The following is a 24439-nucleotide window of genomic DNA, read 5'->3' as shown; positions in this document are numbered from 1 at the left end:
CAGGGGCCACCCTGTGCGCAGGCGCCCTCCGGCCGCCAATGGGCGCGAGCTCCCCCGAGGCCGCCTCCGCGCTCGGCGCTCGGCTGGCGCTGCCTGGCGGGGACAGAGGTCAGCGGGGCGGGCGTGTGGACAGTACGGCCTGCGGGTCTGGCGGGACGGTGAAGGCCGGGCCGGGTGCGGTGGGGAGGGAGCAATAGGACGAGCGAGCGAGTGAGGGAGAGAGAGGGGTCCTGGTGGGGGAGAGGTGAGTGTTGCGGAGGACTGGGGAGTGGGGGTGTGTGGGCCTGGTGTGCTCCGCTGGGGCGGGAGCACGCGGGTAGGCCCTTAGGCCCTGAGCAGTGGGTACCTTAACCGCCATACCACTTTCTCTTTGGCGTTTCTTTTAGTCGTTGCCTCTGAAAGCCCATGTGCTCTCCTCATGGCAGCGATCTACTCTGGGATTTACGTGAAGCTGAAAAGCAAAAACACTTCTTGGGAAGACAAACTCAAACTAGCCCATTTTGCGTGGATATCTCACCAGTGTGTTCTTCCTAATAAGGAGCAAGTAAGTATTTTCTAGTGGTAAAAAACGGGGAAAAAAGGCATTAGCTAATCTCAAGCTGCGCCAGGGGAAGTTTAGGCTTGAGGTGAGGAGAAGGGTCTTCACAGAAAGAGTTGTTAGCCTTTGGAATGGGCTGCCCAGGGAGGTGGTGGAGTCACCGTCCCTGGAGGTGTTCAAGAGGGGATTGGACGTGGCACTTGAAGCCATGGCTTAGTCATGAGGTGTTGGGTGACAGGTTGGACTTGATGATCTTTGAGGTATTTTCCAACTTTATTGATTCTATTATTCTATTGCCACTGAGGATTAATTGATTAATAAAATCCAGATCTAGTTGCTTAAGCTTTTGACCCTAAGTAGTAGTGCAAATAGAGCTTTGATGGTGAAGTGTGGGTCGTTCTTGATAGCTTTGTGTTCGTATGAAATAGTTCCATAACATTTTTCAAGTAGGTTCAGAAAAGAAATCTGTATTAGGGCAGGAAGAATGAGCTTTACAGAGAAGGTAGTTTGTGTGTTCTGCTTCCCAGATACATGAGAAACAATCATCTTCAGATCTGTCATTAGTATTGTTTATTATATATCCTATACAGGATACTCTGAAGTCTGATGCGTCTGGTCATGGTTAAGAAGAACAACTGCAGGGTGGGAGAATTGACTGTAGCTACACTTGGTTTCCAAGTACTTTAAATTTGCACACATAGAAGGAGTTCACTCTGGATTCATGGGCATCTCCTTGGAAGATGCTTGGAACCCACCCTATCCCCTCAAGTCTTTTGGTTCTGTTTCCTGAAGGTCTCTTCAGTGTTCACCCTGTTCAGTGCTTCCCCCAGTGAGGAGTGTCTTAAGCTGCTTCTCCAGCATAGTGATTTTGTGGATTCTAGGATCTGGACCATCTGAGATCCATGTTTTGAGTTGTAATTTTACTTAGAATATTAAACCTAGCTGTACACCATTCTTTATTTTTTAAATCAATAGTTGAAATTACTAGTTTTAAACCTTTTTCAGCTTGCACACATCTACATTCCTAGGCCTGAATTTCTAGGTAGCAGATGTAAATTTAAATGTGCAAGGAGGATGCAAGTGGAATGCCAGTTGGCAGAAAGTGAAAGGTGGTTCTTTTGATTTAAAAGACTACATTGGCTGTCAGAATTATGCCCTGATGGATAGGCCTGTGTTGACTCCTGAGAGCTGTTTTGGGATGGTACAGGGAAGCGCAGGGGTAACTGGATTTGGAATGAAAGCTTTTAGGAATTGAAACTTAGAAGGATGGACTTCTTTGCTCTTTCAGAGCCTTTTCTGCTTGGATGTAGAGCCGTTCTAAAGGCACAAGGCATGTAAGAGATGCTACTTTTTGTCTTGGTTTTGCATGTGTTTTGTTTTTAAAGATTACTTCTTTTCATTTTTGTTGACAGGTATTACTTGATTGGGTAAGCCGTGTGTTGGTTTCACACTACAATAAATCTCAACTGGAGGATGAAATTGTTGAGAAACTCTGGATATATCTAGACAATGTTATTCACAGTAAAAGACTACAGAATCTCTTGAAGAGTGGGAAGACAATCGGTCTCAGTTTTTCAATTGCACAGGTAACGAAAACTGTGGCTATTTTGTAGCATGCTGGGCAGCAGTGCTTATCTTCTACAGTACCTGACCCTTCTTCACTGTGTAGGGTGTCAATGCAATATTTAACAATGAGTCTGATGGCTTTTGGGACATCTGCTGAAATTATTCTAGTTCAGTTCTGTCATATGGTTTGTATTTGTGCAGCAGCAAGGTTGGAAGGCAGAGCATCCTAATAATAAACTTTCTTTCTGTCTTTACCTTCATCAAACTATCAGAGAGTGAGTTGGCTTAACAGATAAATAAAAGCTCCCTATGTTGGTCTTTTATTTTATTTAGTGCTTATATTGCCATTTTGCCTGGGAGTCTTAGGGAGATTCTCCCTCACGGTGGGGCTCATCATTGTCTTTGGCTTGAGTACATATGCACACTGTGATAATGCTGTTTAGCAGACCCTGCAGCTTCTTACGATGACTGAATGGTGGTGGCACTGAACTGTTACTGATCTTAATCATATAATTATTTTATCACTATTTTTTAGTCTCAACTGAAAGGAAATGGGGGAGACTTGAGTTATGGTTTAGAATTAAATGAGAAAGTCTAACTTATTCAGCTTCCTGGTTACAGAAATAACAGAATTAGTGGATGGCTGCAAAGGCAGTCATGATGACTGGGGAAATTACCCATTTACTTGTGATCTAGTTAGAAGGAAGTAGGAGAAGATTGGCTTTATCTTCAGAAATAGGGTCATGAAGCACAGAGAATTGGTTGGATGAAATCTCTGCTTCAGAGATGCTATATGGAAAATGTGCCAAATGTAAAAGTCTGAGCGAGAGGTAAAGGCCAGAGTATCCTAAAGACCAAGAAGAGAAGTAATAGAAGTTCTAGCAGAAATAATTTAAGGATCTATTTTAGTCCACTGGGGCCTGAGCTGAGAAGATGAACTGTTCACTACAGGATATAAGTAGACAGCTGAGATTTTTAATTCTGAAGTAGAGGCAGATTTGTAAATTGCTACTGCATTCATGGTGCAGACAAATGCAGGAACACCGTTCTAGTCAGAGGAGCTTCTAGAACTACAATGTGAAAAGCCTAGCAGTAGCTGTCGGCAGGTCCCTATTGCTTCCTTCTTGCAGCTAGAGCTCACAAAAGGTGTTGTGGGCTTATAATGATGAGCTTTGTTTTTGCAAAATTGACTGGTTGTTTTGAATTTTTTTTCCCCAATCTTCAGGTCATAAATGAAAGGTTATCAGAGGCCTGTTCTCAAAAAACACAGCAGAACATCGGCACAGTGCTGAGTTGCTCCAGAGGCATTCTTTCTACTCCTACACTCTCCATAATTTACACAGCGAAGTGTGAGCTCTTGGTTGATCTCCTCAGCACACTGTCCAAATTGGCATGTCAGCAGCTGGCTTCTGCTGACACTGTGAGCTCTCAGTTGTTCAGTGTCCTGCAACTGGCCTTTGCTCAGTACCTCCTGATTCAGAGGCAGCAAACCAACCCAAATCGTGTTTTCGGTCAAGTGGCAAGTCACTTGCTCCAGCCATGTCTGCTACTGAGGCACTTGCTGACTGTGAGGGGCTGGACACAGGCAGATGACAACCATGTGCGTCAGCACCTGAACAGGGAAATCCGAAACCAAGTAGAAACTTTGCTGCAGGCTGGGCTATTCCAACCTGAGCTTTTCTCATCATACAGAGAGGAGCTGCTGCCAGAACAGGAACTCCAAGAGAAGAAGAAAGGAGCTTTGAAAAGTAGTTTGCTACCAGTCAACACAGTGCAGATCAAGCTGGGCAGTGGCTTTTGTGAACCTGCCCTTCATGGAGCTGTTGTGGCTGGTTCGGTGTCTCTGCTATACAAGCTCTTTCTGAACTCATACTGTAAGGCAGAAAACCACCTTGTGTGTTTCCATATGCTCAGCCGGCTTTTTGTCTGTCTCAGGCTCTCTGACCTACAGCAGGGCTTGGAGGAGAACACACTCTCTCCAGCAGACTGGAGCACACAGCTGCTTGCTTTGGAACAGCTTCTGAACTTGGTTTTTAGCAGTGATATCTATAATGTTGCCAGCGACCGCATTCGTCACAAGGAGGTACAGTTCAGGTTTTACCGCAGCCTAGCACAGATGTTGATAAAGCACTCCCAAGCTTCCATCCCAGCTTGGTTCCGGTGTCTCAAACTCTTGATGTCATTAAACCACACTATAGTGGAGCCAGACCTGGATGACTTAGTGGCTTCAGCTTGGATTGATGCCCAGGTCTCTGATCAGCATATGAAGAAGCCCCAGGAGGCTCTTATCAATACTGTGTTTCAGACTTACTGCAAGCTGCGACAGTTCCCTCGGCTCTTTGAGGAGGTGCTGACAGTCATTTGCCGACCAGCTGCTGATGAACTGAGAGCGCCTCTCTTCTCTGCTGGCCTGACAGTAAAACTTCACGAGTGCCTCCTTGAACTGCCACCGAACCAGATTCTAGACATTTTGTTTCTCTTTGTGGAGAAATGCCAGACCTTTATCATTCCTGCTGTTGAAGGATCAGCTGACATGGCCTTGAAGCTGCTGTCAGTGAGCTCAGTGCTACACACCTTTCTGTTCAACATGAGGAGTCTAGATGATGTCACTCCTTCTCCTGTGATTATTCGCACTCAGAGTGTGCTGGCAAAGATGCAGAAGGGAGTAATTCAGCCACTGATGGAGCTGCTGCAGGCTCCTCGAAAAGAAGAAGAAAAATCAGATGTTTGGCTGAGAAAGGCCAGTGACTCTCTTCTCCTTCTTGTTTACACTTGGGTTGAGGTAGACACTTTGTTTCGTTTTAGCTGCAGTAAATATGTGTCTCCAATAGCTGAAATTGCTGGTGCTGTTACCGGACCTGCTGAAAGGCACTGGGGCATTTCAGCTTTCCTCCCTGGTATGGAGGAGCAGTGTTGGGAAAGGGTCATGGAACTTGCAAATAGTTTTGCCTCTACTAGTAAATATTGCTTAGAACTGCTTACACTTCAAAAAATGAAGATGATCATAATGCAGACCAAAATTGATCTGCAGGCCTTGCGGCATGCTGCAGCTTTCATCCTGGAGTCTGGAAGATCCAGTATGAGCAGGGGAGAATCAGAACCATGGGATGGAGATATCACTGTTATAAGTGATTTTACTTATCCCACGGCACACTGGCACCTTGTCGTCTCCAACCTGACTATCCTGTTGCCATATATTTCCCTGCAGGATGTAGAGTACATTGCTAATGTGCTTGTAAAGACATTAGTATTGGCCAAATCTCACGAAGCTGACACAAATCAGGAGTCTTCTATCAGCACTGGAAAAATATCTCTTGGTTTGGTGCATAGCTCCTTTCTCCCAGAACTGAAGGTCCTGCATTGTGCTTTTCTGACCAGTCTTATTCATCAGTTTGGTACGCAATTTCCCACTGCTGCTCAGGAGTCAGTAGATTTGCCACTTCAGCAGCTATCTGCAGGTAATATCCCTTGGCATGAAGAAATCCTGGCTCCTTTCAAACCAGCTCACCCTTTGGAAGCACCATCAGAAAACAAACTGCTAAAGTACGAGCTCAGCTTGTCTTGGAAAACACTGGAGAAAGTTGCTCAGTGTATACTATTGTTAGCAAAAAATGGATACCCTGTCATCTTAAAAGAAAATCATCTGGAAAGCTGCCTGGGTCTGCTAGAAATTGCTTCTCTTCTGAAATTAGACAGTCTTCTTCCCCTTGACTGTACTCGGTGTTTTCTAGTGCTGCTGTCCCTGCTAGCTAATGCCAGGGCTAGTACCTCTTGTAGCAAGCTGTTGTTCCTGAAGTTTTTAAGTACTTGCTTTCATCTTCTGAGGTGCCTGCAAGCTGGCAGGAATGTCAACTCTGTTTTTAAGGTGTTTCACGCCAGTGATATTCTTGAGGCTGTCATGACCTCCCAGCTTACAGCTAGCAAATTCATCACTGATGTCCTAACCACTCCTATTTGGGTGCAGTACCTCCAGGAAGTTCAAGCCTTTTTGGAAAACTTTCTTCAGATGATTATTGAAAGAAGACAGAGTGTGAGGCTCAATTTGGAGAAGTTCATGGCTTTCTTGGTGAGCTGCAAGCCAGATACTGGTGCATCCAAAAGCAAAGGTTGGAAAAACTGGAATCCTGTAGCTGAACAGTTACTGCTCACGGCATTCACCACACTGTGTCATGTTATCACACTCTACCTTCAGCAGCTGCCAGAAAAGAGGTTGCAGTCTGCAGATGTACTGTCTGCTCTGTCAGAGTCAGTGGTTCTGCATATGGTTAAAATTGTTGAACATGGCCTTCAGAATTACACCCAAAACCAGCCCTCACCTGTAACATTCATACCGTCTATCACAACTCTTCTCAAGGCAGATCTGCAGAAGGGCTGGCAGAAGGAGCCTAGTGGGTTTTTGGAGCAACCTCGTGTTAAACTGTACCAAAAGTTTTACTCTCAGATACTGAGAGAGCTGCACTGCGCAGGAGGTAATCTGCAGTTCCTTCAGTCCGCGTTGCGATTCCTAGCAGTCTTCTGCTCAGCGCCAGAGCTGTATCCTGGGGAAGAAACTGCAGTCACGGTTGTTTTTGCCATAAAAAGGCTTCTCACTGGTATGAAAAATCTCTTTCTACACTTCTTTGCTAATTTGGCAGCTCAGAGGCGAGTTAAAACTAATTTAGCAAAAATAACAGCTTTTGGAAAAGTGTGTATCTTTACTTGTGTTGAAGTAGTATTTATAAATGCGTAACAGGAAAATTTTCAAAGAGGCAATAGTGGGGTACCTGGACCACAGCCACTGTCTAATTTGGTACTGATCTTGTCTTACAAAATCTTGTCTTACATTAAGATCTTATTTTACAAGATCTTCATGAATCTGAGATCCTGAGGTACTCCTCTCTCTAGAGTATTTTCATAAAACCTTAGAATGGTTTGGTTGGAAGAGGCCTTTAAAGGTCATTTAGCCCAACCTTCCTGTGGTGAGCAGGAACATCTTTAACTAGATGAGGTTACTCAGAGCCTACTCCAACCTGACCTTGAATGTTTCCAGGGAATGGGGCTTATACCACCTCTCTGGGCAGCCTGTGGCAGTAATGGAAATGTGATACTTCTGGATGTAGTGCCATGTCCTACTTGTGTAGTTGGTCTTGTAGGCAATGCTGAAACAGCTGATGTGTGCCAGATCAGTATTGATTGGTCTTTCCTGAGAATCTCAGAAGACCTTACATTAAAATACTCATCTATTTTTCTGTCTGATAGGCAAGGTTATAGAACAATGGAAGAGACCTGTTAGGGATGGAGAACACATGTAATTCTGATGAATCCTGTGGGATAATGCCAGATGAGTCCTTTAATCCCCAAGAAATAAAAGCCAGGGCTAGAAATTATATGAGAAACCTCTCTTACCAGCTGTGTGACCTAATGGCTTTCCTATATAGTTTGGTTCAGAACGAGATGAACTAAACACAGTACAGGTGACTTCTTCAGACAGCTGGAATTTATTGAACTTACTGCTAACATGCTCTAGTGCAGTGATCTCCAAACGTTTTTGATTATGCACATCTATCAGTAAAAAAAAAATAAACTGAGCATGCAGCCTTAATATGTGTCTATTTATAAATTAGATGTATGTTGGACTCTACTGGTATGCCATGTGCATCACAAAGCATACCCAAAAATGTTTCAAAAGCATGAGATAAAGCATGCAATAAACACTATTTTTACAAGCCTTTTAAAAGAATAATAAAAGATGTTTTATTTATAATTTCCCCACCCCAGTGGATTGTCTTGTGCACACCCTAGGGTGTAAACACCATGCTTTTGTGGCTACTGCTCAAGTGATCTGCAGTCATGATCTCAATGGTTGCACTAGCATTAGGGAGTTAAGAACAGAGCATAGCTCTCTGGAAAACCTGCTAGTGAATTTGCACAGTTGAGTTTGGGCTAGTAGATGCAGGCTTAGTCTGTTTCCTCACTGGTCTGCCTTTTCATCCTTCAGCATTGTGGGGTTCAGTAAGGGTGCTGAGCATGGAGTTCACATTGAAATTAGAGACCATGAGACATGTCAGTTTCCTAACTTCTCTGCTGGCTTTCCTATCTCCTCCTGTGCCTCACTTTACAAGGGTAAGACGAGTAAAGTGATTTAGCCTGGAGATATAATCACTGTACAAAGCTGTAAGGATGTTAGATTAATAAGTAAGATGAAATATGGATTCCTGTTGAAGAAGACTTTAGTTATTGCCACAGATCCTGTGAATACGTGAAGTATTGAAAAAAAACCCCTTCAAGTACTGAATACTTGCAGTATTGAATCAATTAAGATACATGCTAGTCTAGGACTGTGTAGTAATGATTGAGCAAGAAGTGGGGAGTGTGGTTTATGATCAGCAGAGACCTAAACTTTGTCAGCTTAATGCATCTTGTGAAGGTTCTCTGTCCAGCAGTTGTAGTAAAGCCCTGTGGTTTGTTTAGCCTACTCCCTTGGCTTGTTTTATTGTAGTATTTCCATACTGCCAAAGGCTTCTTACTGATAGGATGACTGCTCTGTGAACTCTAGGGTAGGAAATACTCAGTAAGAACAATTAACTACACTTGTAGGGAGGGAGGTAAAGGGAAACTGTGGGGCCTTCTATACATTTGAGTGTTATAAAGGTACCCACCAAGCTGTTTTAGTTTGTTTTCCCTGTTCTTACATGCAGAAGTCCTTGCCTTGGGAATTGATTTAGAGATGCTTATGTCTCTGGAATATGCAGGTCCTGCAATCACAACCCAGGTGATCAAAAATATGGAGATGGAGCTGACAGAGGTGCTTGTCCAGCTGCTGGGAACCTGCTCTTCTGAGGAGTTCTGTACCATAGTAAATCTGGTGCTGCAAGGACTTGAAATAAGGAATGTTTGGCAACAGAAGGCTCAAGTAAGGCATTATCTTAGTTTATTGTCAACTCCTTTCTTCAGTTTTCCATACCTTGAAAAAGTTTTCTTGGTTGAATGACATCTGAGTAATATTTTTGACTCGTCTGCTTCATATTCTGTGGTCAGGTTTGATTAATTTCCACAGTTAAGGGCTTGGTGACTGCTGGAATAAAATTGAGAAAGGTAAAGTCATGGAAACCTACTGGAAAAAAATTTTCTATCCAGTTTAAGAACTCAGCAGTCTTAATTCCATATATTGCCAACAGCAATCACACAGCTCTGGTATTACAGGCCAGGCTGAGATTTTTTTCCCCTCTACTTGTTGATCGGAGCTCTTGCACAACAGATACCAGCAGTTAGTGAGTTTCACCACTCTTTGTCTGTGGTGCTAAAGGCGCTTTTAGAAATGCTGGCATTTTAAAATAAAGCTGACACAGTATCTGTACTTTTGGTATTTGTCCCTCTAAAGGCTTCTACTCTGTAATAATCAGATACCACTCAGCAGCTTTTAAAGTAGTGTGCCTTTCTCCAGAGCAGCTGAAGCAGCACTGGTGACATATGAAATGCTTTTGCCTAAAAAGCCAGCGGTAGTCTTTGTAGCAAGCTCAGTGACTTAAGAATGAAACCTGGATTAAATTTAGGGGTTTGTCTGGCTCTGTTTTATTTTTCAGGAGTAGACATGGATATGCTGCATCAATTCTTGATTTTTTTTTTTTTGAGAGAGTGTATTTGGAATTCCTGTACTGTGCATATAATTTCTGAGTATAGCTTGTAATATGTTTTTTTTTACCAGTCTGTCATAACAGCCAGCAAGTGAAAAACACCCTGCTGCCAGGGTGCGACATTCATAGCGTATTGGTGTTCTTGTATTACCCATGCTTCCCTCTGTTATCTAGTGGTAGCTGAAGAAGGCAGCTTTCCTTTCTTAAAAGTCACATAAGCCTTTTTGTATACCAAGCTGATTCTAAACTAAATGTAGTATGCAGTACATTTGGCCTAGTGCTGTTCAGCTTATTGAATTTTCTTGAGCTGCTGCTTTCTTTAAATTTCCAAAGAGATGTGTTGATGGGAGGACTTTCATGTGTCAAGGCTCTGGTGATGCTCAAAACTGCCAGTAACCTTGACAGAGCTGTTCTGTACTTGAAGCCCATTGCACCTTGTACCTGTGTCTGATCATCAATCTGCTTTCTGCAGGAAGTATTGTCAGCTGTTACACTAACCAAATTCCTGCTCAGCTGCCCATTAAGTGAAGACAAAGCGAAAGCCTTCTGGATTGCCAGCCCACAGATACTCACAGCTTTAGCTGTAAGTATCCCTTTATTCTAACTTCATTACCTATGCTTTTTATTTGTTAGAGCCCAAAGTGATTACATCAAACATGCCCAGAAGCATACAGGAGCAAAACAGTTGTTGATGCCAAACAGATCCAGACCAGGCTCGCCTGCACTTTTCTGTCTAGTCCCTTTCTCTCCTCCTTCCTCAAGTAAATTTCCTCCTATGAGTGCAGTGTGTAGGTCATCCATTTCTTGGCATCAATAATTTTCTGTGACTGCAGCATGTAATCTGGAACTTGGGAGAAACTTTTTAGGCTGCAGAGAAGAGAGTCTGAGTCTTCTGTCCTTAATTCTGTCCAGAGAAGAAGGGAACTGTCCCTGTGTGTCACCACAGAAGCCAATAGCAGCAAAACAAAAAGAGGAAGGTGCTCATATTAAACTATATAAAATTAACCCCGCTCACATTGTTATGGGAACTTTAACTGAAATGGGAAATTTAACTGAAGTAACCAAACACGATTTTTCTGTCCTTCACTTATACAGCACACAAACCTAGCAATGCAGGTTTTCTCTTTTCTCATGGTGATGGTGTCTCTAGACCAGACTGTATCAGTGTCTGTCTGGCTCTTCAATGCCTGCAAATCATGAGTATGTAATTTTTGCCCCTTTTTTGGGTGCAAAAGTCTGCATTCTTGTAAAGGAGAGAACTGCATTGGTGCATTTATGCGAGGAGGTGCAAAGATGTGCTGGTTGTCATAGGAGTGAGGAGTTGTTAAAACTCCACACACAGAGCAGTGGAATGGTGGCTAATGCACTCCTCCTTACCTGTTTCCTGTCTTCTTGTAGATGCAAACCAAAGAGGCCTGTCAGGACCACTCACAGATTTCTACCATAGTTGTACCTATCCTAGACACTGTAGCAGTTCTGCTGCGGCAAGGAGAAGGGTTTCTCTTGAATGTACGCCATGTGGCACTGGCATTCAGCATTCTCCTAATAGTCCCTCTGGATCATCTGAAGACAGAAGACTATCACGGTGTCTTTCTGGGAGTCCATGAAGTGCTGTTTTCTATTGTGCAGTGTCATCCAAAGGTATATCTCTGAGGGGTAAAGGGTAGAAAGAAGCAACACAGAGAGCAGTTATTAGAAAGTTTTTTTATAATAATGATATTGAAATTAATTATCCTAATATGTAAAAGTGCTTTGACTACTTGTCGTTTTAAAGTCAAGAATCTCAAAGTCACTTAATTTCAGTTGCTCTCTTGCTTTGTTTTATTGCTTGCAGTAGAGTACTTATCAATATCTGATGCCAGGTTACAATAAAACGTTCCTTTTATTTCTGACTGATTTCTAGAAGCACAGGTGACTCAGACTATAGTACCTGAGTCTCCAGTCACTCTCACTAGAGATCAAGATTCTACAGTTCTTGGAAAACAAGGCTTAGGCATTTTAGAAGCTGGTGACTTTCAAATGTTGTACCGTCCTGGTGTTGTCAGCCTTCTGGCATGGGAAGGTGAAGATATGCCAGGACTTGCATGGAGTTGGAGATACTCCTGTATGGAATACTAGGCAGAGGTGGAAGAAGTAAAGAATGCATTTCCTGTGCATTTGTATGAGGACTGAGAAGAAAGACGGTTAAAAGACTGGTATCCTGGTTTAAAACCACCCAGCTGGCAACAAAGCACCATGCAGCTGCTCACTCACTTCTACCTGCCTTCTGATGGGATAGAGAGGAGAAAATACAACAAAACCTTTGAGAAAAAGGACAAGGAGAGCTCACTCCCGAATTATAGTCTCTTGGCCAGAGACTGGTTCAACTTGGAGCCAGGGGAACTTCTTGAAGGTTCTTACAGGAGCCATGCTAGTAGCCCCCTCCCCAGCTACCCTGTCAGACACAAGCCCAGCACAGATGGGGAAATGGCAAACTCTAAAAGCAAGGCAATACACATTGTTAAAAGTCTCTTAGAAAAAGCTTCTGGTAGAAGTTGCCTTTCCAGGCTATTTTTACAGAGTGATCTGTTGTGTTACTGGACCCTGCGTTCTGTAAGTCTGTATGGCTACACAGCAGGAACAAATTCTCTAGACATTAGGGTACTAAATAAAATGCTACTTTGGAGATATGAATTACCTCTAATATGGTGTTTACTTGTTACCTATATTTGAATATGGCCAGGACTGCAGTTCTACTCCAGGATTCTCAAATACTAGATACTGTATGAATACAGAATTGAAAGATAGTCTCTGCTCCTGACAGCCCTATAAGCTACTGTAGTTTCCTTTGTAGGAATTTATTTCTTTCAGACTGTGGGGTGGTGTCCCTCAACCCTCTCCACTCCCTTTACTACATATTCTGAGATAATTGTATTTTATGTCTTTCCAGGTGCTTTTGAAAGCAGTACCATCTTTTCTGAACATTTTCCATCGTCTGGTTGTTTCTGTCATGCATGAAGGGCGTCAGAGAGGAGACAGAGGTATTGTATCTTTTCCACTTTTGCATTATATGTACACTCTGTAATTCTGTATATTCTAGAAGAGGAGATGCAGAACAGGGCAGTCTGACACACTGGAAGCAAAGTCACCAAAACCTAGCTGTGACATTGAAGCCATTAGCCCTATCTGTCCTTTATGTAAAACAAAAATGAGCTTTCTAGTACTGTGGGCTTAGGCAGGTAAATGGGACTTCTGTGAAGCTGCATGCAGACAGCACTGCTGTAGGTGAATGGAGTATTCTTCACTGACTGGTTGGCAAATAGACAGGAATTGTTAAAGCTTGCTGTAGCAAATTCCTGCTCTTCCTTTTGATTCCTGTGGCTGAAAGCACGGTGGCTGTAAATTCTGGTGATGCATGCTAACACACCTGAGTTACGGTGCAAAATTGATCCTACTAAATGGAGCTTCTTGAGACTGGAGCTATTGCACACACCTGAAGCATCAGCTAGGATTAGATGACATATCTATATGGTTAAGGATTTGGAATTAGCATAGCTAAGTATTTCAAAAGGAACAAAGAAAAAACAAGAAAAGACTTGCTGCTAGCAGTTAGTGAAGAATTTGCGTTGCCAAAGTAGCCATGTCAGAGATGTTCACAGTGATTAAGGTAATCATCCTCTGCTTTATGCTAGTCAGGACACAAATACTGCATTAATAATTGTGAGTTTTGGAGACAAGTTGACTTCATGTCCTGCAACTGGTTGTATCCCAACTTTCCACTGATATCCTACAGCTTCCTCTGCGTTCACGTTTATCTCAGCTGATACGTTACGCACAACTGCAGGCAAATCTAAGTGTGTGTATGGAGAAATGTACTAACAAAGGCTCAGTGATAAAGGAAAAGATACGTTAAACCGCTGCCATACATTGAGAATTTGCTTGCTTCTGCACTTTGCTTACATAAGTCAAGGGTCACAAGAAACTTACAGATATGTGGTGTCCTCAAGTTGGAAAATATCCTGTTTATCTTTGCAGGATTGTTCTGTATTATTAACAGATAACACAAAAGTAATTTCTAGATTCCCTTCTCCCTTTTTTGTGTTAGTTCTCTTCATTCACTGCCTGCTGAGTGAATTCTCAGGTGATCTCCCCAGTCTCACTTTAAGTATCTCCAGTGATGTGGCTTCCAGTGATGTGGCTTCCATTGCTGTATTCCACACAATAGATCTCATCCAAAAGCTTTCTTGCTATGCTGTCTCTAAGAGGAGTTTTCTGATTTTTCTGTAGGCAGAGAATACAGTTTTCCTGTCTCCCTGTTCTCTCCTCCACAGTCCTACTTGGTAAAGAATTATGGAAGGAACCAACCACAGCTGCTGCTTTTAGCACTTCAGCATCTATAACAAATATTTTTGCCTTGCAGTGCCCGTGGAGTTGCAATATAACCATTGTAAGAGATGCATATGGTGTGTTGTTGAGGTGTGTGGGGCCACGCAGCTGTGGCTTGATAAGAAAAGATGAAATGGGAAAGCTGGCACTAGCTTCATGTAGTTCAAGAATCATGGAAGACTGTGATTCTTTCTTTCTCCCACCTCCCCCTGGTGTTTTTAAGCCTCTAATACAAGGTTTCAACTTGCTTTCTGTTTTAGCCAACACAGGTGAGTTTGAAGTTATACTGAAGTGTGCACACTTGGTGGAACGGATGTATACTCACATTGCTGCAGAAATGGAGGACTTCACTGTGTTTTCTGCTTTCATTGTGGCTCAGTATGTGACTGAATTGCAGAAGGTAAGATGTTCTCATCCATCTTGAAAAATGGTCTAAAATCTGTGAAATTACAGAAGTTGCTGCACTTTGGGTATACAGGTTTGATCCAGTTCCTGAGAATGTTTCTTACTCAGCTCCTGGAAACTTTCTAAAGGCGTGGGCTGGTTTTTTTTGTTTGTTTTTTTTTTTTAAGGCAAAACAATGCAATGCCTGTTTGCAGAACTGCTTTTCTTTTCTGTCATGTTGGGTGTTGTTTTTTCCTTATGTGGTAGTTAGATTCTTCTCCTAGCTAGTCTCAGTTGTCCAGGACTGATAGCACTTATGGCCCCATTTCTCCTGGAAAATTTCTTTTAATCTGCTGTAACTGTGTTAGTGAATGGAAAAAAATGTTACCAAGCTAGAGAATTGTTAGCTTTTCAGTAGTTTCCTTCTGTACCAAAGATATCCCTCCAGTACTTATGGAAAACAACTATTTTGCATGCCAAAGACAGGTCAGTAACTTCTCATATCCAGACCTAAGTTGAATTGAACCTACTATTCAGCCTAATGGATATAGATTTCACCAAGGTTTAAATGCTGCATGTGTTGCAAATTGATTATGTGGCTCTGGCCTGGACATGCTGCGAAATACAGAAAGGAATTTTAGTGTTTGTTTTAAAGCTCTCTTACCACAGGAGTATCCTATCTGGTACTATGTTTCTGAAGGATTATGGTGTAACCAGTGTAACTAACCATGAAGGTTGTTACAAAGCTTAAACTCATCTGCCTTCTCTATTGTCCATTTTTTTCCCAAGGTTTGGGAGCAAAACAATGGGATATGTCAACTTTTATCCATGTTATTTAGTGTTCCCTGGAAGTTAGTTACTGTTTACATAGTAAACATAGTAGTTCAGCAGCTAGGGAAAAATTACTGTTAAGACCACTTGTGGACACTTATCTCAGCATTAGCAGGAGTTCAAAGTCTCACGAGTCCTCTAGGAAAGTTTTGTGCAATACTTTCACTGAGAAATGAAAAATAATGCGTGATAGCTGAAACCACAGATCAGTAATGGAACCTTTGGGCATGGAACAGGGAATTGGTGTAGTGAGCCACCAGATGCTGTGACAAAGGAGTGTTTATTGTCTGACAGAACAGACTGACGATTTATTTGCTCATTAGACTGGTGAGGATGGATATTGAAGGAAGGGGAGGCCTCAGTGTGCCTGTCTTGAGGGGAGCATGTGCCCATCTTTCACACTGCTCTGTGGAGGGAGAGAAAAACTCCTTTAACCATTAATGTCTTCTGAGCCCAGATCAGAGGCTTTCAGTCTGTGATCTGAAGACCCTGGGGATCCATCAAAGGTAACTAGTAGATTTAAGTCTTTATATGGGCATCTGCATACTTACTGGAACCCTTTTAAACATGAAAGTTACTGGCTTCAACAGTTAGTCCTAAAGTAGTTGTGTAAAAGTTCCCTCAGTGCTTCCTTTTTATACCAGGAAATAAAATATCCTTGTGAGTTACTTTGTGTTGATGTAGAAAGCTTCTGTGTTGGAGTGGGTGGCATCTATAGCCTCTTTCAAACTGTTGACAATACTTTTCCCTTGTTGTCTGCTGTCTGTTGCTTAATTCAGAAGTAGTGAAGTACCTCTTCACACATTTAAAAGAGCTCTGTAATGCTTGACAAATTGGTTGTGCTTACTATATAGACCATAAAACACTTACAAGCATAATTAGCTGCCAGCCAGCAGTGGCAGCTGTTTAAATCTTTAGTTGTGCTTCCCATAGCGTTATTGGAGGGTATTTATAGGAAATTGCACTGCAAAGCAGGAATGGCCCAAATAAGACATTGGCTCCAAATTAATTTGTGATGTGAGAGATGCAGTTCCATTAACTGCAGCTCTGAGGTATCTGCCTGTCCCAAGTGGGACATCTGGTCCGTCTTGTCAATAGATGTGCATTTTCCTGTCCTCATTCTCTGCAGTCACTTCTCTGGTCTAGGAAGGGATTGTCCAGTTCAGTGCATTCACTGGGAGTTGGGAAGCTCAACTACTCCCTTACTGTAGTGCAAGGTGACCTATTATAAATCATGTCAGCTCTTATAATTAGGAAAAAATGTCAACCTTTTGGACAGGCAAATTCTTCAGGGTCACAGATCCAAAGAAATGCTTATGTACCTTAATGCCTACTGTATGTTTTCCCCAGCTATGTTAGCAAGTCTAATAAAATATATTAGCTGTTTTACATTTAGGGTAGAAAGAGAGTGAGAGCTTATCACATTGATTAGGAGTACACTTCATTAGAGGAAAGTTTATTAGTTGCCTCAGGAAGAAGTCTGAATTTTAATGACAGCTTTTTATGTAATTTTCATTAGGCCTGGAGTACAGAGGCTTAGGTCTGGAGGCATAAAGCTAATTTGGGGATTCACAAAGATAAGACGTGGTTTTGCAGTAAAAATAATGTGATTATGCCAGAGGCCAGCACTGCTTCAGGCAGTGAGGTATTTAGCAAGTGATTTGTGAGCACAGGACAAATGTCCATTAGCCTGGGGTACCAGAGGACTCCAAAGTCAGCACTGATGTTCCTGGTTGTAGTGACAGTTCTGCTGGTTGTGGGGTTGAGCAGGGGTAGTGGCAGGAACAGGGTATGGAATCATGAATAATAATGAATAATATTCCTTCAGCTCTCTGCATGATTTCAGACAAGGTAACTGATTCCTCATACTAAAACATGTTAAGGAGGTACTCATCTCCTGAGCTTTTTGAAGGCTTCTTTTGTGAAGGTTTATATGTTGAAGTCCTCAGATAGAAATTGTTAGATAAATACCAAATTAAGTGATAAGTTAAAACTGATTGACTACCCAGTGTAAATTATAGACTAGCCTAAAGTAAGTGCTCATTTGAAACAGACTTAGTAGCATACAGTTAATATGAGATATGCAGCATCTACTGAAATGTGTAATCCACTTTGGGTTTTTTTCTTACCATTTTTGTGCTGTGGAATTTTCACTTGATTCCAAGTTGATCCGTGTCTTTGCCTCTGCAGCAATGTTTGTAGTGGCACTCTTGTGGGTTTTATTGCAAAAGGCATGCTGCTTCTGCAAAGAGTACTTGCAAAAATCAGGAAAATATTGTATGAATCAAAATCTTGGGTTTTATCTAATGGGCTGTTGCAGATGGTCTGATGTGCTGATAACATGTGGTCAGCATTTAATGTATACTGACTGTGGAAAAAGTGTTTTCCTGCCTTTTTGTCTCTTAAGTTTTAATGCACTTTTGTTCTCCTCATAGGTGACTTTGCACCCTGCTGTAAAGAAGCATCTCACAGAAGGGATATATCACATCCTTGACCTTTGCATTGAGCGGGACATAAAGTTCTTAACTGCATCACTACCAGCAGGTGTGAGGGAGGTCTTTAAGGATCTGTATAATGATTACAACCACTACTACAAAGCAAAGAAACATGGGGAGGAAAAGTATACTGCATAATGAATCCTGCCTGGTGCTGTGAATTGATCTTGCAGAGTTCAGAATATTCTCAGTTGCTGTTGGGATGATTAGTAAGATCAAATCGAAGAGGGTCTCCTAAACATGGATTGCATTCATCTGTATACAGCCAGCCTTCATAATGGGGAAGAGGGGAACAGGGAGGGAGGGTGTGCTGTCAGGTCTGGTCCTGCTGTATGTCGCAAATGGCAGAATCGCTGCACCTGAGCTAGCACCTGTGAACTCACAGGGAGCTCTGGAGGGTTCACTGCACTCTGGCAGCCAGTGCCAGGCTTCAGGCTTTGGCACATCATGGTGCTTTTCTGTGAAACCAGTAGTATGGTGCAGAAACCAGTGAGGGTTATAGCTCCTCAGCTCTGGCTTACATGGGAAGCAGAATTGAAGCAGTTGAAGTATTTATTTTTGTACTCTGTTATTCTATATTTTGCATTATAAATGTTACATGGATACACTGTAGGTTACTATGCAAAAGTGTGGAAATACAGTAAAAAAATTGGATGTTTGTATCTCTTTGTTTGATTGCTTGATTGATTTTGCTCTGGAGTCCAGCCCTGGGTAAGCCATTCTGACCTATTGAGTTTCTTTCCCAACCATATTATCCTATGATCTCCAGATAATCAGAAAGACTGACTACTTAAAGCTTTGGTCGATTTACTCTTATTAAGCAATTACACTTAGTCATATGAGCTGTGGTTGCTCTCAGTGGGCATTTTTAGGTTTTGACAAATGCTAAGGACCAAGACCTTTCTGAGGCCTTTTTGGTTAAAACTAAGCTTAGTTGCTTTGCATTCACTCTAGGTTAAGAGGAAGACCTGGACTTGAAGCAGCTCAGCTGAGAGTAGCTTAATAGGCTATGGTAAATGAACCACTTCTGAGCCTGTAAGAAGCTTTATCAAATAGGTCCATTTCATTAGTTAAACTACAGAAGTTTATTTTCTTGAAAATAGAGACTAAAGATGTAAACTTTGATGCAAGTGGTAGAACAATTTTTACATATGCATGGATTTAGTAGTAAAAACTCAATACTCTTATGTGAGGAGGACTGCAATGTGGCTGACCACTTCTAATGAGTCTGTCTGCTTCATAGCAAGGTCATAGATTCATAGAATGGTAGGGGTTGGAAGGGACCTCTGAAGATCATTGTGGGCAGGATCACCTAGGGCAGGTCACACAGGAACTCATCCAGACGGGTCTCGAAAATCTCTAGAGAAGGAAACTCCAAACCCTTTCTGGGCAGCCTGTTCCAGTGCTCTTATCATCCCTCCAGTAAAGAAGTTTCTCGTCATGTTGAGGTAGAACTTCCTGTGTTCTTGTTTGTATCCCTTGCCCTATTACAGGATGCCATTGAAAAGAGACTAAGGTTTGAAGGATGAAGTTTGACTGGGGCAGAAGACTCCATTTCACATGGTACAGATAAGGAAGTTGAGCAGGGTTTTTGAGGGGAGCCGAGGAAGATGGAGCTGGACCTCAGGAGCATGGCATGGCAGCTGCTGTATGATGCAAAGGCCTTCATGATTCCTCCTGCACTGTCCTGCTGGCTGTGGTCCTGGCAGGTCACTTTTGGCATGTCATAGACTTCCACTGGAAGCTTGACTAGGCTGTGGCATCAGGTCCCTGGCAGGTGTGTCTGTAGGCAGCTCCTGGGCAGTGTCTGGCCCTGGGGCAGCTGCATCTGCAAAGCACACTGGTGCCTGCTTACCCCCTCCATCTTTGCCATGTGGAGCCTCTTGTGCTGGCTAAACTTCATCTGTCAGACTGGGGTTGATCCTCCTTATGTCCTGAACAAGAATCTTATTGAGAAAGTGCTGGTACTGTGCAAGTGCTGTTCAGAAGTAGCTGCAAGTGTTGTTACCCATACTGTTCTAGCCACAAAAGCAAAGCACAGCACCATATGGGCTGCTGCAAAGCAAGTTTGACTTCATCCAAACTGGATTCTGTACACCACTGTTCTGTTTTTGCATTTTATTTCAAGCTGGAAAGCTGATGTGGGCCAGTATTGGGAAAGGCAATTAATTATTGCTGCCCCACCAGGCAGGGGGACAGTGAAGGAGTTCTCAGAAGGGAAACATTTTTGAGCTGGGTGCAGCCAAATGGACACCAAATGGAGGAGGTCTCCAGTGTGAAGACCATTAATTTGTTAGTAAAATGAATGAAGGTTATGAGTGCTGGGAGAGGATCTGGAAAGAACAGAAAAAAGGAGAGCTAGATTTGGAGTGGGGGAGGAAGGAAGTGAGGTAGAATCTCTGGCATGTTAGTGTTAAGGCTCCCCTGATGTAGCCATATGGTTGCAAGTGCAAGCCACACACATAGCTCAAAAGGCTCTGTGTGCAGACCAAGGAGTAAATAGCATCTTAGTCATTCTTTAAAGAAGATGAAGTACTTTTGTTGATTCCAATTTCATTTCACTAACACTCAAAAAATGTTAGCAGTTTCAGCTTGGTGGCTTGGAAATGAAAACATGAGTTACATGGACAGGGGTGCTGCAAATAACAAACTCCTACTATAAAAAAGACACAGTGCTTGAATGAATGGAAACTTGAAACCCTGCTACAATTAAACCTCTATTTCAAATACACTGTGTAACTGCCCTCCTTCTCCAGGCCAAGCAGCAGAGGTCGGAAGCACAAAGCAGCATTTCTATGTAGAAGTTAGGAAGGGGTTAAAAAGAGGTCTGTGTTTTACTTGCTAACCCTAGTTCTTTGTTCAAGAACTGCTCTGGTTTTGTTTTTTTTTTTTTTTTAGCTAGAATAAATTAAGTCATTGGCAGAGGACCACCTGCTGAGAAAGCAGGCTTTGTTTTATTGAGTCTAGTCCCATGTGGGTGCAGTGCTCCTCTTTCGTCACACGATGGAGCCAGCCTGCAAGGGTATGGAAGCACCATCTGAAATCACAAATTTGGAGTCATTTCTCCTCGGCTTGGTTAGTTTATGAGCTTTGATCACCAGGCAGGTGCTTGGAAGAAGCACTATCTCAGGGCTGAAGGACAGGATTGTTATTTTTGTTTCACCTGAGCATTAGCAATGTGCAAGTGCACCTAAAAGCACAGTGCTTACAGGATTCTGCAGCGGTTGGCCAGATTTCCAACTGTTCCTGTGACTTAGCTTCTCTCACTGCTGCCTCAACTAACAGAGATACCTCCTGCAGGCAGAGCTTGTAGGTGGGGCATCAGGGTGCTGCTGGCTGTGCCATGGGCTCAGCCTATGGCTCAGTGTAGTGTTTGTTATTCATGCCTTGGCAGTGCCCATGTCTGCTGCGCTGAAACTAGCTCGAATATAAAGAGACCCAATGTGCAAGAACAGTTGTGGCCAGCAAAGATCACACTGGTGTTATTTATCTTTTTTTTTTCGTGTGTGTAGCTGCTATGAAAATCAGCTGATTTTTGTACTTACCTGGGGTTGGAGTTTGATGCTTGATTTGTCTTGCAACTGTGGATAGAAATGCCAAGAAAAGACGATAGTGTAACTTGGTAGAAATTATTCTACCACAAGAAATTATTCTACCATAAGATGGTAAATGTTTTTCCCCCTTTTCTTACCTGCTGAGAGGAGACAATGTAGAGAGTATTTTTATTTGAGTTTGAAATGGATCAGTAACTTGCTGCTTATTTACTTTTTGATGTGAGTTTGTGGCTGTTGAGCAACAGAAGTCTCCTTCCAAAACCTCCTTTATGGATTAAAACATAATAGCATGAATAATGAAATACTTTGAGAGATTCCCATATCATTATCACTGAGTCTTTAGATGTCTTCAGTGATAACAGTTGCACTGGGATTCTGTAATCTTTGTGTGTTTCAGACTTGTAAGGACATTTGCCTTGAGGTCAAAACCTGATTTTCTGCTTGAAGCATATTCTAGCCATTCAGGTGGAGAGCTGCATTTGGGTCTCAAACAGTATTTACAAGCATTGGAGATTTATTTTTTTTTTTAATTTTATTTTTTCCCCAGAAAAATGATGGCTTTTTTTTTTCCCCAGTAAGAAACATACAAAAGTGACATTGTATCATTGTTGGCAGCGCTGACATTTGCTGCTGTATGATCGGTGAAGTATTCTGCAAATGGTTAAAGTTTCCAAAAAAAGAGAGGATGCTCCTGTTACTATATCTACACTGTAAGATTTATGCCACAGGCAAGTGGGAGTGAAGCCTGACTTGCCAGGGAGTAGTATTGATTTGTATTCATGTACCACTTTTTTTAAAGTATGAAAGATTTTGGGGCTGTAGGTGTTTATGAGGGGTTTTTTTGGTGACTTTAAAGCCTGGAAACTTTGTGGAAGAAAGTGCATCCTTGTGACCTTCTCAGAGTTTCCAGTCTAGGAGAACCCTATAGCAAACCCCTGGACAGCTCTTCAAGAGAATTTGGGAAGAATATAGGCACTCCAAGTGTCTAAGATGTGTTGCCATCCCTTTCTGCTAATAAAGGACACTGACATTTTTATACCTATTTCTAAAGATGGTAACAGAACAAAAATGTTAAAACCCATTTTGTCTTTTTTTAGACATCTTTTAATGTGAGCATAGAGTGGCAAAAAGTACAGGCCTGCAACAACTTTCCAGCAGTGGCTGCTCAGACCTTTCTAGCTATAGAGTTTTTTGTGCCAGAAGAGCCTTATCCTGACATATAGTTGTAGGGCTTCTTGTTTAAGATTGGTGGAGACCAGCTTCTGCCTCAAAGCAATTGCCATTGGCTTGATTATTTTTTTGTAGAAGATAGATTCAGAATTGCATCTTGAAGGGAGAAGTTTCACAGATCATCTACTCTGAACTACTCATCTTCTCATGGAAGCTGTTGCAGAGACTGGGCACGCTTGTTTTCCATCAGAAAAGTCTCTGTAATGCTTTTCAGCTTTTCCCCACAATCAGAGGACAGGGGTCTTTCTGCTGATAGCTGATGGATAGCTGGTTGGGAAAGCAAGAAAATAATAAAAGGAGAAGGGAAACTAGGGACATGTGCCCTGTTTATTTGTTCAGCAGTTGAGTTTTCTGGTAGGTTCAAGCACACCTGCTTTTATTTCTGCAGCCTCCACTTGAGGAATTGGTTCTGCAGGCTTTCACAGAGCAGTGCTGGGGTTTCTCAGGAATATGCACAAAGCTGTCCTAAGAATCAGGGCTATAGGCTGCTTCCTCTGTAGGAAAGTAAGAGAACGGGAATGGAGATCTGGGGTGGCTGGTGCCAAGGTTCTTTGATGATCTGATTTTGGGTTGGAATCAACAGCTTACATAAAGAAAAGAAGCTCCTGGTAGCTGAAAGCAGAGCAGCTTTAAAAACTAGGCTGTTCCTGGCTTTTGGTGCATCTTAAGCATCAACTGCTTTATTTGGTGTACTGCAATCACCTAGAAACTTCTTTCAGTGGTGGACCTCCATGTGTGCTGCATTGTGAGTTGTCAGCAGGCACTTGCCATCCTAGCACAATGTCAGGTGTGAGAGACTGGGTGGGAGAAGAAACAGCACTACAGGGAGAGGGGATTGATCTGTGTTTAGTTTTTCATGCTGGTTTTAGAGCAGCGTATGGGAATTCTCTTCAGTAACTTCAGGAAGTAGTATTTTTGGGTTTGGATTTTGTTAATATTCCAGGAAAATAAAGGAAGGCTAAATGATCATGTTACCCCCCAAAAAACCAACCAAAACCCACCAAGCAAACAAGAGAAGAAAAAAACAACAACACAGAAACAAACAAAAAGCACATTTCTTCATGGAGCAGAGGCAAATCCATGAAAGACAATTTGATCAAGTACTGCCATCAGTAAATTGGGTGGCCAAACAAAGCTTTAGCTTTATTGGACTGTGATCAACTTGTGGAGGGAAGGCTGATTTATTACTCTTCATCCAGTTAGTAATTCTCAGTCCATAATCCCCTTGAAGGGAAAGTACCCATCCATGCTATCACTTGAGGAGAGACACTAGAACAAACAGATGCTGATTTTAGCCTGGCAAAAAGCATTGGCACTTGAGTACAGCTGGGCTGTCTGAATGCACAGACTGCTGTTTTTCCTTGTTCACAAGGCTCAGGGGTGCAACTGACTGAGCACCCATGGCTGGGAATAAAGCTTGAGGCTTTGGTGTAGCTTTGTTCTTTTCACTGCTGCAGGTCACCTGTGTGCTTTGTTTGCCAAGACCTTACCTTCTTTGGCCTTTGACACAGACATCAATCTTCCCCACAGGGGATTCATGAGGTTTGCAGAATATTTAATGCTCAATGGGTACCTAGGTGAACTGAGGTTTTTTTCTAAAACTCTTACACTTGTGAATGAAGCATCATTATTGGGTTATTCACAATATCCCAAGTGATAACCAGAAAACATGTAGACTGACAGCATAATGTCTGCCCTTTACCCTCCCACCATATATATGTGGGACTCGCTATTGTTTCACTGTACATTTTATTTTCTAAGATTGAGACTGCTTTGTGTTTTCAGGAGACAGCTATGCAGCTGTGAGCTGCTAGCATCTGATTTCTTCAGACTGACATTTTAAACTATGTTCACTTCAATGTT

General features: G+C 42.4%; 1 protein-coding gene across 1 annotated transcript; it reads left to right on the top strand.

The window, feature by feature from the left end:
• The first annotated feature begins 79 nt into the window (after positions 1 to 79).
• URB2 (URB2 ribosome biogenesis homolog) lies at positions 80 to 18543 on the top strand. The gene is made up of 10 exons (XM_054162247.1): positions 80 to 108; positions 387 to 544; positions 1951 to 2124; positions 3330 to 6696; positions 8836 to 8996; positions 10190 to 10300; positions 11116 to 11358; positions 12647 to 12737; positions 14343 to 14482; positions 17733 to 18543. The coding sequence occupies exons 2-10, from the start codon at positions 419 to 421 to the stop codon at positions 17928 to 17930; spliced, it is 4611 nt and encodes a 1536-aa protein (XP_054018222.1). The 5' UTR covers positions 80 to 108; positions 387 to 418; the 3' UTR covers positions 17931 to 18543.
• Positions 18544 to 24439: the final 5896 nt, after the last annotated feature.

Source organism: Dryobates pubescens, chromosome 6 (genome assembly GCF_014839835.1).
Source record: "Dryobates pubescens isolate bDryPub1 chromosome 6, bDryPub1.pri, whole genome shotgun sequence".
Classification (NCBI taxonomy): Eukaryota; Metazoa; Chordata; class Aves; order Piciformes; family Picidae; genus Dryobates; species Dryobates pubescens.
Note: the sequence above shows the minus strand (reverse complement) of the source record. Positions and strands in the feature narration are given on the sequence as shown.

What these genes read in the sequence shown, in the direction of transcription:
- URB2 (XM_054162247.1), top strand. Translation starts at nt 419, where the DNA reads ATGGCAGCGATCTACTCTGGGATTTACGTGAAGCTGAAAAGCAAAAAC. An exon ending in TTGTGCAGTGTCATCCAAAG is followed by an intron (nt 11,359 to 12,646) that starts GTATATCTCTGA and finishes ATGTCTTTCCAG; the next exon opens with GTGCTTTTGAAAGCAGTACC. An exon ending in ATGTGACTGAATTGCAGAAG is followed by an intron (nt 14,483 to 17,732) that starts GTAAGATGTTCT and finishes TTCTCCTCATAG; the next exon opens with GTGACTTTGCACCCTGCTGT.